General features: G+C 35.8%; 4 protein-coding genes across 8 annotated transcripts in view; 2 read left to right on the top strand and 2 right to left on the bottom strand.

The window, feature by feature from the left end:
* Positions 1–18633, bottom strand: part of stol (voltage-dependent calcium channel subunit stolid) — a 47778-nt gene that overhangs the window by 15871 nt on the left and 13274 nt on the right. For all 4 annotated transcript variants that reach the window (XM_018003417.2, XM_089464401.1, XM_018003418.2 and 1 more), the window contains exon 4: positions 7761–7871. In XM_018003417.2, coding sequence (XP_017858906.1) covers positions 7761–7871 — 111 coding nt within the window. The remainder of the gene's footprint in view (positions 1–7760; positions 7872–18633) is intronic.
* On the bottom strand, positions 1691–2047 carry LOC108611000 (uncharacterized). The gene has a single exon (XM_018003424.2). It carries the CDS (start codon positions 1995–1997, stop codon positions 1815–1817), a length of 183 nt encoding a protein of 60 aa, XP_017858913.1. The 5' UTR covers positions 1998–2047; the 3' UTR covers positions 1691–1814.
* Positions 3054–11790, top strand: LOC108610999 (C-type lectin 37Da-like). Of its 2 annotated transcripts, none has more exons than XM_089464459.1 (4): positions 3054–6308; positions 6371–6550; positions 10955–11118; positions 11173–11790. In XM_089464459.1, the coding sequence occupies exons 3-4, from the start codon at positions 11016–11018 to the stop codon at positions 11622–11624; spliced, it is 555 nt and encodes a 184-aa protein (XP_089320585.1). In that variant the 5' UTR covers positions 3054–6308; positions 6371–6550; positions 10955–11015; the 3' UTR covers positions 11625–11790. The 2 variants fall into 2 exon arrangements, with proteins under 2 accessions (XP_089320585.1, XP_089320584.1); XM_089464458.1 differs by having other exon boundaries at positions 3055–6308; positions 10942–11118.
* Positions 11844–12756, top strand: LOC149269803 (C-type lectin 37Da-like). Its single transcript, XM_089464460.1, has 3 exons — positions 11844–11884; positions 11952–12041; positions 12098–12756. Exons 2-3 carry the CDS (start codon positions 12008–12010, stop codon positions 12739–12741), a joined length of 678 nt encoding a protein of 225 aa, XP_089320586.1. The 5' UTR covers positions 11844–11884; positions 11952–12007; the 3' UTR covers positions 12742–12756.

Raw genomic sequence — 18633 nt, 5'->3', positions numbered from 1 at the left:
AAATTACGCATACGCTGCGTGTGACAGCACTGAGGAGAAAAGAACTGAACAGCAAAAGCAACTGCAAGTGTGTATGGCTGTATGTGTGCGTGTGAGCGAGTGAGTGTGAGGATGTATGTGCAGTTACCTTTATGTTTACAGGCAATTAGCATTTTAATGCCGCCAAGAGAGACAAAGGCCAACTGCAGGTGCCGAAGCGCACGACTACAATGATGATAATAATGATAATGATAATGCTGACGATGATGATGATGATGATGATAATGTTTATAATGGCAATGCTGCTGATGTGCTGCTGCAGCAACTGATGACGATGATGATGATGGAACGCGTGTGGGCGTGTGTGGCATTTGAGGGCAGCGCCACGCACGAATCGTTTCGTTTTTCATTATTTCTCATGTTCGACACGAGTGCAAATTGTTTGTGTGCAAAGTGTTTAAAGTGACGACTGCAAACGGGACTACAAGCTACAGAAGGAATTGAGTATGATGTGCACGGGTGTGCACGACTCAGAGAGACCCTTAACTCTGAATAACTATATAAATAATATAAATCGATTTGTTATACTCTATAAACGTCAAATCAATAAATAGACCAAAAGACATATTTGTTTTCTTCATATCTAGTCTACGGATTTGTAAATAGATAATAAACATAATATATTATACACTATATACTATTTATTTTACCATTTTTATTTCACATTCTTTTTGATCTATTTATTTGTTTTTCTTTTTATTATTTTAAATTTTGATTGTCAGCCTTCTTACTGTGTTCCTTTTTTAGCAAACTTCGTTTGATTATTGTTGCCTGTTGGCTCTCACATCCTGGTTGCGTTTTCGCAGCAAATATGGACAGATATGTGTGTGGGAGTGTGTATATATGTGCATGTTGTTGTTTTCTGTCACTATTTGCCATACGACGTCGTCGTCGTCATCGTCGTCCTTTCAATGGTCGATTGTGCGGGTGCCGCGTGTTGTGTTTAAATAATATCACGTATACGCGCCGTTGACAATGCCCTGTTTATGGGTCAGTTAAATGTTTGCCCCGACCTGTCCGTCTCTGTCTCTCTGTCTGTCCGTCCATTGGTTTGTGTAACGCGTGTTGACAAATAGATTTATAACGTGTTGTATGGACATACATATGCAGTTATATATATTTATATGTGAGTATAACATGCATAAATAGATAGATTGGTCAGCACTAATTATTTGATTGGTCTCACAGATTAGACGCACATTCATATTGAGTGTTCTACATTAGGTTTATACATATACATATACATATACGTTTAAATATATATTTTTAATGCATTGATAATGTTAAATTCGATTTACTGAAGCAGCAGATGGCCAAGAAAATGACAGCAGCAGCCACAATGCATTACGTTCTTTTAGCCTACAAATGCGCATAAAAAAGATAATAAAATAAATAAATGGGAGTGCCACACTTTGAGATACCCTGCTATTTATGGTTAAATAACTTCCTGCTAGTGAAAATAAAATGAAGATCCCCTCATATTAATACATCCAACAGTAGTCTAAACAATTGTATAAAGCAATATTTGTGTCAGTGCACGGTTTAAAAGTCGCTAAAGCCATAAAGAAGCACTTTTCAAGAGATGAGCTGATTACTGTTGACTGTCAACAAATTTAATTATTATTATTTGTTTACACATTTAATAACTCACTTTTTTTAAACAAATCTCTCACATTTATTTTATTTATTTATTTATATTTTTTTTTTTTTTGCACAAATATATTGTTATGTATATATATACTGTTATTCATATATATTTATACATTTTGCTGCTCTTAGCCTCTATGCATCCGCTGCACGCAATCGAATTGCGATTGCAAATTGTGAAGATCCAAGATCAGATTTCCATTCTTGGTATAGAAGCCCTCATTGCAGGCGGGCTTGCTGTAGACCACCGTCAGGCACAGGACAACCAGCACCAGGACATAGAAAACGAGCGTCATCGAGCGTAGAAGCATGTTGTATATTGTCTTAATGTTTAGTAAGTACTAAATGACTAAAGCGATGGCTCGCAATTTAATATAAAGAAATGTGCTAAGCTGACCCCAAGCCTAATCACTGCAGGGAGAATCCCAGAATCAAGTTTCGTATTATAAGCAGACAGATTAACATACAAGCCGAGATTCTATTAATAAATATGCATGCATATATACATATACATATGTGTATATACAATAATCGAATACACATTAGCTGCACGAAGCTGTTATATGTATATGGAATTGCATTTGCCAATATTTGCATATTTGTGAACACAAGTTACATTTTCTCATACAGTTTTGATATGTTTATCTCTCTATAGATTGTTTTTATACTCAAGCATTGAATCACAAGATTTGAGCGAGTTCGTAAAGCATGACAGCAGTTACGCATTCATTTATTTTACAGAATAGTCAGTAAAATTACAATCAATGGTGTTAAAAAATAAATAAATAAATTTAAAAAAACGTAAAACCTAATTTATATCTATTATGTATATATATATACATATATGTTTATTTATTTACATACTCAAGAGTAATTAATACCCTATAATATGATAATTTAATATCAGCAGCTTTTTAGATTATTGATAACATTTGAACTATTCAACAAATATTTGACATTTGCAAATAAATAATTGCGATTAAGTAGTTCGTTGATAGAAATAAATTAGTTTTTATAAGTAGATTACGAATATGGCATTTATGTGTATTCTACGAAGATATATAAAGAACATAAAGTAAACAAAATGCTAAAATGGTATAGTGAATATCAAGTGGTTGTAATAAAATGATGTTTATTTGCGACTTTTTATAACATTCACAAGCCAACTGAACGTCGACGTGAATATAGACAGCGCAATATAATAGCATGTCTGAATGTCGACAAAGTGCATTCTTACATAGTATTTTGTATTTCCCATCAGTTGCACAATAGCTCAGAATTTCATTGAGTCAGTCAACTTAAGTGATTAAATCAGCAAATGAATATTGTGAATTGCAAAGTGAGCAACACAGCCTCAGCTAATATCAGTCTAAGCGATTGAAACGTTCCTAACAAGTGAGATCTCAACGCTTTCCAGCACATTACTTTACTGAATATCGACATAGTACGACTTAGAGCTATCAAAGTGGATGTCAAAAAAGTGAATAACGACTGAGTGAAGTCCTACAGGCTATCTGAATATCAACATAGTGAATAACGATATAGTGAATACCAACATAGTGAATATCACCAGAATGAACACCAACACAGTGAATATTGACAAAATGAATATCGACATTGTGTTTTTCTCAACCTTTTGGTTCAGTTGCACAAAAATTCAAAATTTAATTGAGTTAACTTCAAATAGAGTAATGTGATGTTGAATATTTCCAAGGGAGCAATAAAATAGCTAATCATGTGCTTTACAATGTAAATTAGCATGAGCCAAAATCAATGATTAAATAATTTAATTATATATTAATATATATTTATAACTATGTTTATCTATTTTCCGGCATCGACTAATAATTTTGACAAAAAAAAAAAACTAAAACTAACATATTTTCCGGCATCGACTAATGATTTAGACAGAATATGAGAGAGTGAGTGAATATGAGAGAGGCGTGGTCACGTCACTGCACTTTTGCAAAAAGTTACGAATCTTTCTACTGGAAATGCTTATCAGTCTGCCTGATTATGTGCATGTGTGTCTATCAGTGCGCGTATATATTACTGTGGTCAATCATATATTTGTTTTTCTAAACAACAATAGAAGCAGCAGCAAAAATGTCGCTACAGATTTCCGGTTTGTGAGTTTTAGGTTTTCCTCAAACGAGTTTCGTAAGATTTTTCTCGAGATGCAAGAAGATCTACCGAAACTGGAAATACATGAAGGCGAATGTATTTAAATAATAAGTGAAATAAATTATATAAAAGATATATTGTATAAAAGGTTTACCACCTGGATTGTCAATACGACTATATATTCAATCCATAGAGTTCAAGTATGTATAAGTCTGATCTTATATACCACTTTTTCCTTCACCGTCTACAGAGTATCTAGGTAGTCGCATAAATGCTATTGAAATTAGTTTATTTGTGCCTGTTGTTTGGCTTTTGGCTGTTTTTGATGTAAATGCTTGTTGTTGTTGTTCGTGTGGGTTGATTTTTAATTAATGGTGCTTCGTATGCGTTTTGCGTCTGGGCCAAAAACTTCCGGGCTGCAGGACAACAGAGCAAGAACGGCAGCTGTGCTGCCCATACACAAATACACATACCCACGCACACACACTAATACATATAAGTTTGCATGTGTGTGTGTGTGTGGGTGCGTGTGTTTGGATTGGCCATAAGGAGCGGAAGCAGCGGCCGTTGCGTCCGCCAAATAAACCCACAAAAATAAGAGAAAACACGAAAAAAAAAAAAGCAAAACAAAATTAAATCGATATTTTCCGGAAATCATAAAAAATTATTTATGTATACCCACGCACATGAGCGCAACATGGACCAGGGCATGGGACACACTATTTGTACTTATATTTAAATAAATATTAACAATTATATAAATAAATAAATATAAGAGTGCTCTAAACTGCTCGATTAGGAGATAACCTGAACCCTGCAAAGAACTGATATTCCAATCGGGTATAGCAACGCCATAGCGAAGATAACCGGCTAGAAGACCCGCAAGAAACTGAGCATCGGCACGAGAGCAATGCGTTGGTATGGTCTATCAAAATCAATGAGAATGTCGCATTCGAAGGATAAATTTAATAAAAAATTAATCTTAATTAATATATTTTGTTGAAATATACAAATATTTAATTCTTTGCAACTCATTTGCCAATCACTCTCAAATAAAAACAAAGAAAGGGAAATAAATGAAATAAAAAATATGAAAAAAAAAATTAATTTAAAACATAAGGGAAGTGTAGCTTTATCGAATTACATGAAGTGAATAAATAAATGGTACAGTGGCTCAAAGGCTATAGAAAAGGCAATGCAACTGAATAAATAGCAAAGTTGTACAGCACAGTTACTCCTAAGCTTTTCTTTCTACTTATCAGTAATACATATAAATGCATACATACACATGTATGCATATGAAAATATAAATGTAATGTAATTGTCTTGATTGCAATATTTAATTTCATTGTCGCACATTATTAATGATGTCTGAGATGCTGTTTGTTAAATGAAAATGAAAGTGTTTGGCCAAATGAAAATCAATTCACTTCACTGACAAACAATTGAAAAGCAGACAGACAGAGAAAGAGAGAGAGAGAGAGAGAGAGACAAATAGAGGCAGACAGAACAAGATAGAGAAATATGAGGGTAAAGTTAAATAACCATAAAATAGCCCATTTCTAAGTACGACTCTGTCCAGATCCATTTCCAGTCAATACAAAAAGAAAAGCAAAAGCATAACAAATAGATGTGAAAACAAATTTACATGATAACTTATAGTATCGATGATTCTATACGTGTGCCAGCTATAGCCATTTTGTCATTTTCGATAGGTTCAAGCTGCAAGCACAGCGTAGGAGCAAAATGTCGCGCAATCGATTTCATCCGACTGCAACGTTATTTAAAGGCTACTGAAAATAAATTGAGTTTGATTTAATATGTAAAATGGTTTGAAGGTAAGAAAACTGATGAATTCCACTAGCTGACTGGCTGATGAATTGGATTACTTGACTTATTGAGTGACTACCTGAGTAACTATTGTCATTCAATGCCTGATTCAAGGAAGATCGGACTGTCTGACGATTTGATTGACTAAAATCCTATTTAACGATAAATCATTTGCAAAAAGTTTCAAATACAATTTAAGTAATTTTCTCAACTTTTTCCGCACCATTTTCACCAATGTGAGTCGCGACGCCTACAGCAAATTATCCGGACAGTAAACGAAGTCTATTGATACGCTGGACGGAGGCAGGCCACAAAGAGCAGGGCAAAGACCACAAATGCCGCAGAGGTTCATCCCGCCGGAGACGCGCGCGCACCCAGTTGGCCGAACCCGATGCCAGCTGGTCAACGCTACAACTGGGCAGTAATAGGCGTGGCAGGAGCAGTTACTGTGGCAGTAACAGTTACAGTTACAGTGACAGCAGCCGCAACAGCTGCGGGCGCCATCAAAACTTGTCCTTGTGGCTGGCGCACTTTAATTTCAATTTGTCGTTCCTCGTGCCACCACGGTCGACAACTGCTCAGTGCCTGAGATGTCGCCAATACCCTGTACTCAAAGCATAAATGGTATATGCACTTACAGACATCTAAAAAGGATTCGTATATCTATAGTATAAATGAATTTATCTATAGTACAATATATCCAATATACAGCAATTTCTTATATTTTTAGTGCCACATGGATCTGTGACTCTATGTCTAAGAAGCAGAATGAAGCAAATATGTTGGAAGCTATCTTTATAAGTGCGAAGCAGGGTATTCAGCAGCTGCAACTAGTTATTTACATTGAACAGGATTTCTAAACATGAACGCTATTTAAGACGGAAAAATGGTTTTGCATATATGATACACGGTATGTCGTAGTCGATCATTTGAATCAAAAGGGATTATAAGAATAATAATTCAAAAATGAGAATTATCTATATAGAAGCTAACCATGCACATTAAATAAAATTTTTAAAAGCACGGTATCAGCAATCGTGAATCGATCTTACGAATGAAAGAGATGTCATATTGGTAGCAACACGATATCGAATACAAAGTATCGATCGTGTATCCATAAGATGTATCACTCTAACCATATGGTCAGTGGATGTATCAAAAGAAAAACATCGTACTCATAAAGATATCGAAACATAAACATCGGTGTTGCAAAGTATCGAGTACTTATTTTTCATTTAGAGAAACGGTAGCTATGCAACATCATATCTAATCATATTATATCATTACGCAAATAATGAGCAGTAACTCCCAAATAACTCATTTTATCAATTCGTCATCTCGCCCAAATCATCACATGTTATTGCCGGGAGCTACATTTTTAAGTATGCTTTGACCTTTACAATGCATATAGTATAAAAATCATCCAATTGAGCTTTTAGCGTATCAACGTTTTTCTTTACTCGATACAACTCTAGAGATACTTGATAAGTACAAATATCAAATCCAAAATATTGATATCAGAAATATCGATTTTTTAATAAAATATTTAAAAAAAAAAGTAAATCTGAATATCAATGCTTTCAACAGAGCACAATTAGATACTGGATATTAAAATAATAAAGCAGGGAATCTACAAATCTGCCATTATTAATTCGTCAGATCACGAAATTGTCGAGCTCTTGGTATATTTATGTAATAAATTCTATAAACTGAGTATCTAACAGTCGTTCAACAAAATGCATTTAATAAGCACTTTTACTTGTTTTTATTGCTTTTATTGTTTTCTTGCTGTTGCTGTTGCTTTTGGGGCTGTTTTTGGCCCACGGCAATTTATTGTTTTCCACTTTACGCCAGTGTCCCACTGCGAAGCGGCTTCTTGTTGTTGTTTTCTCTGTCTGTATATATGTATTTACCTATATATATATATATATATATATATATGTGTTTGTGTAATGCTCTTAAATTTCCGAGTTCCTTGCCATTTTTCGCGTGCGCTTTGAGCTATTGAGCCACTTGTCAATTGTGGGCACTTACAGCTAAGTGGGCGTGGCCACAGGGGTTGCGGCGCTGAGAGGGCGAGAGGCGCATGGAGTAGGTAGATATTTCTTTATACCACTTACCATTACAGCGTTACGCTTGAAATCCATAAAGTTCTTCACCTCGGCCGCTAATTCACGCAGCAATATAATGCCATCCTTGCGCTTCACTTCGATGTCGTTGTCCTTAAAACGCTGCAAAGAGACAGCGAACAAGAGAAGAAGAAGAGAGTATGAAATAAGTATAAAAATAAATACGTTTGTCAATAAACTATGAAAATTTATATAGACTACGCACAGCATTTGGGGTAGTCCCGCAGCTGTGTGTGGATGGGTATGGATTGGAATGGGTGGGTCGGCAAAGGGTTATAAAAACTTTTCCATTTGCTGCTTTTATAATGTCCACGGCATAAAATTCAAATTTACTGCTGGCAGCGAGTCGCGCGTCTTGCCTCTTGAAAGTTGTTGTTATTAAACTGATTTTAATGTTGCTTTATTCATATAATAAGATTTTCATTGGCCAATTATTTCACTTAGTTGAGAGTTAAATTGCTTTGCCATGCCCCGGGGCACTTAGCATTCAGCTGAATAAGCAACCAAATCAAAGATAATTTTCTGCGTATTTTAGCTGAGAGGAACGTTTCGTAAGTTTCAAGCATTAAATTGCCCAAAAGTAATTGCGCAACGAGAACTCTGGATCACATTAGTAGGAATCGAGTCTGAGTAACTTTTATCAAATGAGACTTGCATAGAAAGGCGATAGAGTATTTTAATACTGTTAAATAGGAAGAAGAAAACGACATAGGTAAAGTATAGTAAAGTAAAGACAGATATAGATAGAGTGAGATGAAGACAAAGAACGGCGGGAGAATAACAGAAAGAGAATGAAAGAGAATGAAAGAGAGAAGAGAGAGAAGAGAGAGAGAGAGAGAGAGAGATAAAGCGAAATAATGAAATACACACTTTAAGAGAGCGAGAAAGCAACAGAGAGAAACATAGCGATAAACAGTAAGATAAAGGCTAGACTTTAACCCCGCCAGATATTCAGCTTATCATATTTCTATATCATTTAATACGTAATCAGAGTTCATTGACATTTTAGCTAAAAATATTCTTGGCGAAAATGTAAAAGTCAAAAGTCATCCGTGCGCCATTTGTTAATATCCGGCGGAAATGGATGAAAGAACGTTTTTCGTTACTTTCTTTTTACGTCCTTCGTTTTTCCATTTTCTGTTAAATGCAGCGAACATAATTTGGGCGTTTAAAATTCTCATGTTTGAATTAATAATGCGCTCAAAGACAGCACTCTGATTGCTACATGGATTTGTGCCACTTTTCTAGCTAACTGCAATTCACACATACACAGACAGGCATACACACACACACACGCTCGCTCAGTTGTATGACATTTTCTTTAGCGAACTAATGAATGCCTCAAAGAGTTTTCACAGTTTTAGTTTTGTGGCAGCACGAGCAGCATTTTGGCACCAACCGCAAATGTTTGCAGTGTCTCCAGTGGGTGTGTGTATATGCTCGAGCGTGTGTGTGTGTGTGTGTGCCCACAAAAAGCAGCGTCTGTTAGGTTCTTTGAATGCGTGTGTCTCAGCTCAGTCCCTACTGATGCTGCTGCTGCTGGCACTGAATCAGTTAAGAAAAGTTTTCTAATTAATTCGCTTGGGACATGTACATATATATATATATATATACCACACACACATACATAGATATAGAAATATGCTGCCAGTACGTTGATGATTACAAAATGCCGACGAAAATATAATTTAACTGACAGTTACTGCCCCTTTAGCCACGCCCACGCGCGCCCAGCTAATTGCATAGTTTTTCCTTTACTTTTCGGCTGTCATAAAATGCATTTGCAGCTCCAACTTACAGCTCAGAAAGAATGCTACACTTTTTCCTAGCTGCGAAAAAGAATGACTTGGAGAAAAAGCAAAGGCAGAAGAAGAATACGAAGAAGTAGAAGAAGAAAAATGTAAAAATCGAGCATGGGGGAAAACTCATCAAATCTCTTAGGAAAATGCCATTTTGCCCGGCGCCTTCGAACATTAAAACAAATGACAACACGTTTCAATGGAAAGATGATTATGTTTTCGCAATGAGATGTGTCTTAGTGTGTATCTATGTGTGTGTAGGTGGCAGGGGATGAGGCTGAGGCGTGGCAGCAGCACGTCAAATCAAAAGCAAAGCAAAATGTGTCAGACATTAACATGGCCACTAAATGCGTGTCTCGTTTAAGTGTGTGCGTGTGTGTGTGTGTGTGTGTGTGGAAAATGAAGCCAAACTTGAGTGAGCAAGAGAGACAGAGAAGAGGAGAGAGCGAGCAGGCAGGCACAACTGTCTGCTGTTCAACGGCATGTGAAATTTAATTAGACACATTAAGCAGCAAAGTGTTTTTTAAGAGCGAAATATACATCAAATATATATGTATATGTATATACATATACGTTTATATCACATGTCATTGGCATGAAAAGTCGTTAAGTAATTTCATCTATAAATAGTTGGCTAAATGAAATGGAAAAAGCCAAGTCTGAACGATTTTCCCTCTTAGTTAACTTATGCTGAACGTAAGCAGAAATGTACTCAAAATTGTCATTAAATTGTACTAAATTTAATTATAATTACATATAATAAAAATACATATATTAATTACAAATATATTAAGTTGAATAATGAAGAAAGAAAAAAGACCAGCTAAGAATCAAGCAACTTCAATGAAACGCCTTGCAGCACACTCAGCCCGAGCTAATGAACTTTAGGGAGCGGCATCCCGAGCCCATAAACACAGGGTATTTCCTATCACAACTTTAGTCATTATCATAGTACGAAAAGCCGCTACTTGCTATGACTCAGTTATCCACCTAGTGGCCTCATTGAAAAGTAGAATAATCTTTGCTGGAAATCTGAGAAATCACGCATATGCAACTATATTCTCTATGGCCTTCAGCTTAAGGCATCTAATTTGGAATTGCTCAAATACTTTAAACAAACTTTGATAATGAACAGCAGGTGATCTGCATAAATGAAAAGAAATAAACAAATAACAAATAGATAAACAATTTGATAATAAACACTTGCTCTATAAGTTCTCTATAAATATTTATGCTAATGCTAATGCTACCTGATACCCTGCTCTGGGTGTAAAAAATTGAAATACAAATTTTGGATTATGCCTCGATAAAATGAGATGAGATTTGAGAAATCGTACATATTCTAGCCAATCAATACTTTAAATACCCTACAGCATTAATTTACAGGGCATAAATGATCGAATTTCACCGATTTGCAATATAAAAGGCCAGCCATAAAAATATAGAAATGAGTTCTGCCAGAATGTCTGCGAAATACGTTTCTGTGCTTCTGTTTTTTGGATTCTTTGCTCTGTGTGTGTCATATAAATTATATCCAGTTATAACACCTGGTAAGTAGGTCTAAAGTATTATCGAAAAACATTTATTTAACAAAATTCCTGAAGATATTCCAGCCAACACGAACCTTACAACGGGCCCATTTGTTAGGATCGGAACTGGATATTACTTTTTCGAGTTAAACAACAAGAAAAACTGGTACGAAGCCTATGAAACATGTCGAACGATGAATGCTGAATTAATCACGATAGAAACTATCGAAGAATGGAACATTATCAATCGATATATTCGTGACACGAATATTGATTACTCCTACTGGACATCAGGCACAGATCTTGGTAAAGAGGGATACCACACATGGTTTTCGAGCGGAAAACCAATTAATATTAACATCTGGGATCCAGGAATGCCCAATAATGTCGACAACTTACAGCACTGTGATGAAATGGGCTGGAGGGATGGTGTTCGAAGTGGACTCAATGATCGTCAGTGTGAATTTTTGAATCGTTATATCTGCGAAGCTAAACAGCCTGTAACTGCCTCGTTTGTTCTCTGGTAATATTAATTTGGTCAAAATAAATAAACTAACGATACATGTATTGTTCATGAATGCAATGATTTGCGAATAATAAACAGGCAATAAACAAGTCAAAATATTTAGAAGAACTAAGAATTGAATTGAGATCGAAAAAGTTTGCAATAAACAAGTCAAAATATTTTGAAATGAAAATTCAATTTTGGCTGAGAAATATTTTGAATACAATTCACACAATACACGTGAGAAAGAACAAATTTACATCACACTGGATAGGAAATTAGGTAGGTATTCTCTCGATTTTTGTTATAAAATGCCTGACATATGGAAAGAATCTCATAAACGTAAAAGAAATTTTTGTGGAATACGTTTCATGTCTGAAAGTTTTCGGATTGTTTGCTCTAAGCATGGCATATAAATTACATCCAGTTATAACACCTGGTAAGTTTTCAAATTCGAATATATTGCAAACAGTTTCTACTAAAATCTATATATAGATATACCGGCCAATACGAATCTGACAACGGCTCCATTTGTTAGGATTGCTTACGGCTATTACTATTTAGAGGTGGAGAAACTCAAAAACTGGTTTGAAGCTTACGAAACTTGTTGTACGCTGGATGCTGAACTGATAACGATAGACTCTATTGAAGAATTGAATGATATCAATAGACATATTCGTGAGTGGCCAATTGAGTATTTGTACTGGACATCCGGCACGGATCAGGGAAAAGAAGGCACGCATATTTGGTTCTCCAACGGTGAGCCCATAAATAATGATGTTTGGATTGAAACACAGCCCGACAATGCTGATAATTTGGAACACTGTCACGAAATAACATATAAGGGTAAATTGACGGGAATAAACGATAGAAAATGTAATGAATCAAATCGCTATATCTGCGAATCACGAAAACCAGTAACTGCTTCATTTGTGCTTTGGTTATTATTAAAATGTATAGCGTTTAATTTTATGTTGCTAAGCTGTAAAGGTAAACAATTTTTAAAAAATGGAACGCAATTAAAACGGAAGAGAATATTACTTCAAAAATTTCATATATTATTAATATATTATTTTTTATATTATTTTAAATATTTAAATATTCAAATCATAGATAATAGCATAAAAAAAAAGAAGTAAATCACAAACACAATAGAGGCGAATCTATTGGAGAGTTGTGATGGAAAGTTAAAAAAAAATATATATATAAGAAATAAGTATTGAAAATTAAAAGCATGTCAAACAAGCTAACCGCAGCGGAAAAAAAAAATAAATAAAATATATATACATAAGTACATATATACATATATAAGAAAAGCTAACAGCAAGATGGTCGCGCCGATGGCCACGCCCACAAACCACGCACCCGCAACCGCACCCCCGCATCGGCCGCACAGCTTGCAACATTTTATAAAGCAATTTCCCCCGGCAGCAGCATCGAAATGCAATGCACGCCTGAAGGACATAAGCGCGCTGTTGCATGTATGCGTGTGTGTGTATGTGTGTGAGAGAGAGTGCTGGCAACAGTAAAAAAAAAAGGAACTACTATATACAATATGTATACAATATAAGTGGGCGGTGGGCGGTGGCAAGCTGGGCGGCTGGTTGGGTTAGGTGTGGCAACAGCAGCCATAGAAACTTTTTCATTTTGCGGTTGACTCTGGAATTTGAAAATGTTGCGCAAGAAGTCGCCTCGAAGGCTCAAACCCCATACGCAATGCTTCTACTGGCTGCCTGGCTGCCTGGCTGCCTCCTGCCTGCATGCGTGTGCAGTTGGCAGCAGCAGTAGCAGCAGCAGCATCAAACTTTAACTGGAGCAAGGACAGCGAGTAAGGTGCAGCTGCTCGAGAACAGCTCTCCAAAGTTGACATTCCTGAGCAGCGCTGAGCTTTACTTCTCGACTGAAGACTCCTGCTTGACTGCTGACTCCTGCCAGCAGCTGCTTAAATTCCAGCCCAAGTTAAGCAGCTTACGCATGCAGCATCCAGCATGCACCTGCCCCATCTGCCCCTCTGCCCATCACCTCACCTGCCAGCCAGCCAGCCAGCCAGCCAAGTCGAGGACTCACTTTTCAAGCGCCAACTCGCTCGCTCGCTTGCTTTGCAATGCGCTAATTAGATTTTAATGAAGATGTCGTCTGCTATGCAAGCCCCGGCCCCACACGGCTCCTGTTGCCTCTATCTTAGCATTTTAGCCAGCCTCCTCCCCAGCTTGGCTGCATTTCAGGCAACATTGTTAAGCTTTAACGCGCATGTTTTCATGTGCATTGAAGCGCAGCTTTCTTAACACGTTCTTTTACTTACAGCTCCTTTTCCATTCTTTAGCTGTTTCTCTCCTCTTCTTCTTCTTCTTATTTTCCTTTTTTTTATATATATTACCTTGGCTTTTATACGAGTTTATAGTTTGATTTTGATGTTGATGTTGATGTTGTTTTTGCCACAAAACTTTTAATTGGCATCGCTTTTTAATTGGCTGCACTTTCAACTTGTAATTGCAATTTTCAGATTCAGCTCGGATTTCCTTCTGCTTTTTTAATGAATAATTAAAACTGGAAAAACCTGGCTGAACTTTTATAAAAGCGTATATCGACTCATGATGCTCATGAATTGGAGAATATAATTATACAAATTCAATAAGTGCTTTTGACTATGTATTTCAAATATTATAGCTTAACTGTACAGTTCGGGAGTGTAAAATATATCTAAAGATATATCTACATTAAAGATTGTAACTTAACCCAACTTAAACATATCAAACCCTAACATTAATATAAGTAGGTTTATTTTATAATTTTTCTACATTTCAATTTGACTACAAATATTTGTATAATATTTTATATTTATATATATAGTTTTTTTTTTTATATATTTTTTGATTTGACGACAGCTCTAACCCTTAGTTAAGTGCAGTATTCATTTGGATTTCTCATGTTTTCCATGTGGAAATGTACATTTGCTGACAGATTGCTTGTGGGAAATGTAATATGCTTTTGGTGCCAGCGCTGGTCCCATAACACATTGATTAAATTAAATATTTAATTTGCTTTATATTTTCATTAAGAGTAGCAAAGGCACTGCAACTGTCTCTACCCTCACCCCAAGTCCCGAACCTATTTACATTTGTTTGCCGTATGGCCTAGTCGTAACTCTCCCCTCCCTTGCCCTATCTCTCTGTCTTGCCGAACTCTGCTCGTATGTCATACTCGCAATTTTCGCCACCAAACGACAACAACAGACTCAAATATTTGCATAGACAAGCACTGGCTCTGCTATAATATATACACACACACACATATACGCACGCATACATTTACAAATATATACATATACACATACATATATAGTGTTTACTGTGGCCTGATCCTCTGCCTCAACTTAAATGCATTCTCCAACTCCCTGGACCACAAAGGGCACAAAACTCATAGAGTTGAGTTAAACATTGGTAAAGTGGGTGTTGCCCATGGCCCCTACTTCTTATCCCCAATCCCTTTACACCCACCTCTTTCTTGGCACACCCCCTCTCAAGTGCGTTCGCATCCACGTTGTTTTCATCGTCGTCGTCGCCGTAGTCATGCCTTGATTTACGATTGGTCCCTTTACAGCCCACAACACTATACGGCCGCACACACTTAGTTAGCCAAACACGCACACACACACACACACACAGACATACACCCACCAACTCCAGAAGCATAGCCACAACCATTCTTAGCCCATTTTGGCCTTTAACAAGCGCTTTGTATTTGTCACCAAAAAGCCTACACATGCAACCAGCAGCTGCAGCAGCATGGGCGGCTGATGTTAAAGAGTGCAGAAGGGGCAGAGGAGGGTGCACAGCATGTAGGGGTTAACTAGCTGATAGCTGGGGTAGCTGCATTCCAGCTGGAGCTAGCATTTGCCCCAAAACAAATGGCTAACAATCTGCATTTTGGGTTACACCCCAAAAATTATAATTGCATAGAAAAGCAAACATTCACATAGACAAGAGAGAGAGAGAGAGTATGGGAGAGAGAGAGAAAGAGATAAGCACTCATATACAGACACTTTATGGTAAAATTTAAATATTTGTTTGCAGTTTAGCATCACAAAGACAATTGACTGGCAGTTCGCATGGCAAACATTCAATATTTGCTGTCGACAGATATAAAATTTAATATTTAAATTATTACAAGCTATATGAACTTTGAATACAAAATTTGCATTAGCTCAAAAATTATTTGAAACATAAATTTAAATGGCAAGTCAAGGAATAGAACGAATGATAATTAAATATTTTAAATATCTAAAAAGAATTTTTAAAAATAAAAATATATAATTTATATAATTTTAATTTTAATAATTTATATATACAAACATATAATTATTCAGTTTTAAACAAATTTTCATATTTAATTGAATATAGCATTTTTAATTTCCCAATTTGATTAATTTGTTCATTATTTTTGTATTTTCATTTCGTCTCTTTTCTTTTCTCATAGTGTATTTTCAAGAATAGAAAAATTAAAATTTAACAATATCAATATAATTTTGGGATTTGTTTTTAGTGTAGGATTTTTCAATCACTTCAATCAATATAAAAATACCAGCGAATGCACTTTCGTCGTCTCTCTCCCTCTCTTGTATCAGGTTTGCCACTGATTAAGTCTTTCGTGCCCTTAACTAACTAAATACTCGCTAGCACCCACACACACACACATAGACACACCGAGACACACCCGCAGGGCAATTGCAATCAAGTCAGCTTTCAGATAGGTTTACTTTTACCTTCAATAAGCGCCGAGTACAAACCCGAATGCCAAGTGCACAAAAAAGAAGCAGAAGGTGAGCATAAGTTGCAAGAAAAGCCAAATGTAAAAAAGAGAACAAAAAAGAAAGCGAACAAAATGGGAAGAAAAACGAGAGCACGCGCCGCTCTTCACATTTTCCTCAGTTAACAGTTAAAAAGTTTGTGTATTACGTGCAAAATGAGCGCACGCTTAAATTTATTTGCATGCGAATGCAGAAGAGAGACGAGCCAAATGGCTAGAACTACCAGAAGCAGCAGCAGTGGCAGCAGGCGAGGGTTAAGAAAAGCTATGCAAAGTGTAGAGGCCAACAAAATAAAGAAAAGTAAATAAACAACAAATACGCAAATGCCATTTCTGTTTTTTCCCCATTGTGTTTGCAATTTCGACTTGTATTCTGACCCATATTTCATTGCACTCGAGATAAAAGGCGAAGAAGTCGTCCAAAAAATGAAGAAGACGCAAGACATGTGCTGATAATGATCACAACAACAACAGCTATAATAACAACAGCAAAGCGCGACTTCATCATTCCCAACATCATCATCATCATCATCATCATCATTAGCAACACATCATCATTTGCCATCGATGTCTCGTTTCGTATCATCTCATCTCGTTTCGGCCCATTTCACCAAGACCCACATCTCGCATTCTCTCTCTATCTCTCTCTCACTCTGTCTCTCTCGCATAACGTATACGCTGCGTTGTCTGCCCGTAATTTTGTGCTACAGCACAAATGTGTGCTGTCGGACCAGGCCTCTGCCTATACCATGTTTATACAAATGTATGTATGTATATATATATGTGTGTGTGGGTTGTTTGAACTGTTCCTGGGGGTTACTATAACAAATCTATGTGGCTTGTAACGCAGCTGAGTAAATAGAATTCTAATGTCACACCATTCAATGTGAGTCTATAAGCGAGTGTGTGTGTGTGCCTGTGTGTGTGAGTGCGTGTGTGTCTGTTTATCTTTAAAAGACAAATTAAGAAAACTCTTGTTATTTTCAATTGAAATTGAATGTCTACAACGTTGATTATTTACAAAAAAAAAAGGTATTTAAAAACTTTATAAAAAATTTTAAAATATTAAAAAAATAAATAAATAAATAATTATAAAATTTACACTTTCATAGTAAACAACAACTTTAATTTTTAGATATTCCAAAAAATCAAAATTAGGATTTTTTCTGTTTTGCTAATATTTCCTCTTTCACTCTAGGTATATACGAAAGATTACTCTAAAAAAATGTTTTAAAATACAAATTCGACTTACGATATAGGTTATGTGATTGTAATTAATTTTATTTATTTATACTTTGAATTGTATAGATTTTCTATTTTTATAACATATTTAAATAATATGTAAATATTTTAACATTTTGCCATGCATTCTTTTTCTGCCTACTCTACTTTATGCGTGTATGTGAATATGTACATATATGTTTGTATGTGTGTGTGCTTGGTGTGTATCTGTCTGTCGAAACAACATATTTCATGGCTTAGGTAGATATTTTTTAGCTAGTCAGCGCAAAACGTAACGAAAAATAAAATAAATGAATATGCGCCACGCACAGGCATCCAAAAAACACACGCACACATACACAAACACACACACGCTTTCACATATATATATACAGCATCCTGTCAGCCATTTTTTTTTTTTTGTCCTTTGTGGCACTGGCATAGCTGAGCGTGTGCACTGCATTTGTTTTACATTTTATTATGCTACTTTAAAATGCCAAACAACAACTGGAAACAGCAACAACAACAACAAACATAACTTGAAAAAGAAAATGGAAAATGGCACATTTTCTTGTAGGTATCTTTTAATTCCTTATTTTGAGCTCTGCAAAACTTTTTGAAGGGCAACTGTCAGAAAATTTGGTAGAAAGTCGAGAATCTTTTCTTCATAATTGAATTGAATCGAATTAATATTGTCGCAATGTCACGTCAATACTTTTCATTTTCGTTGGCAGATTGCAAAGTTGGCCAAATATATATTTGGGTCAGAGCGCCTGTCAAATGGCTTAGGTCTCTCGCTTGGATTGGCCAGCAAACTTTCGATAATAAAAATCGAGTCTTTTCGCTGAGACATTTACGGGCATTTCGCATGCTTCTCTTATTTTTTCGGGTAATTTCCCTTTTGGAAAATATACACAAAAATAATAAAATTTATAATAGTAATAAATTAAATTAAATTAGAATAATAATAATAATACGTCAAAGTTAACATGATAAGGCAACTA

Source organism: Drosophila arizonae, chromosome 3, assembly GCF_054131065.1.
Source record: "Drosophila arizonae isolate 15081-1271.41 chromosome 3, UAZ_ARI_1.0, whole genome shotgun sequence".
NCBI lineage: Eukaryota > Metazoa > Arthropoda > Insecta > Diptera > Drosophilidae > Drosophila > Drosophila arizonae.
Note: the sequence above shows the minus strand (reverse complement) of the source record. Positions and strands in the feature narration are given on the sequence as shown.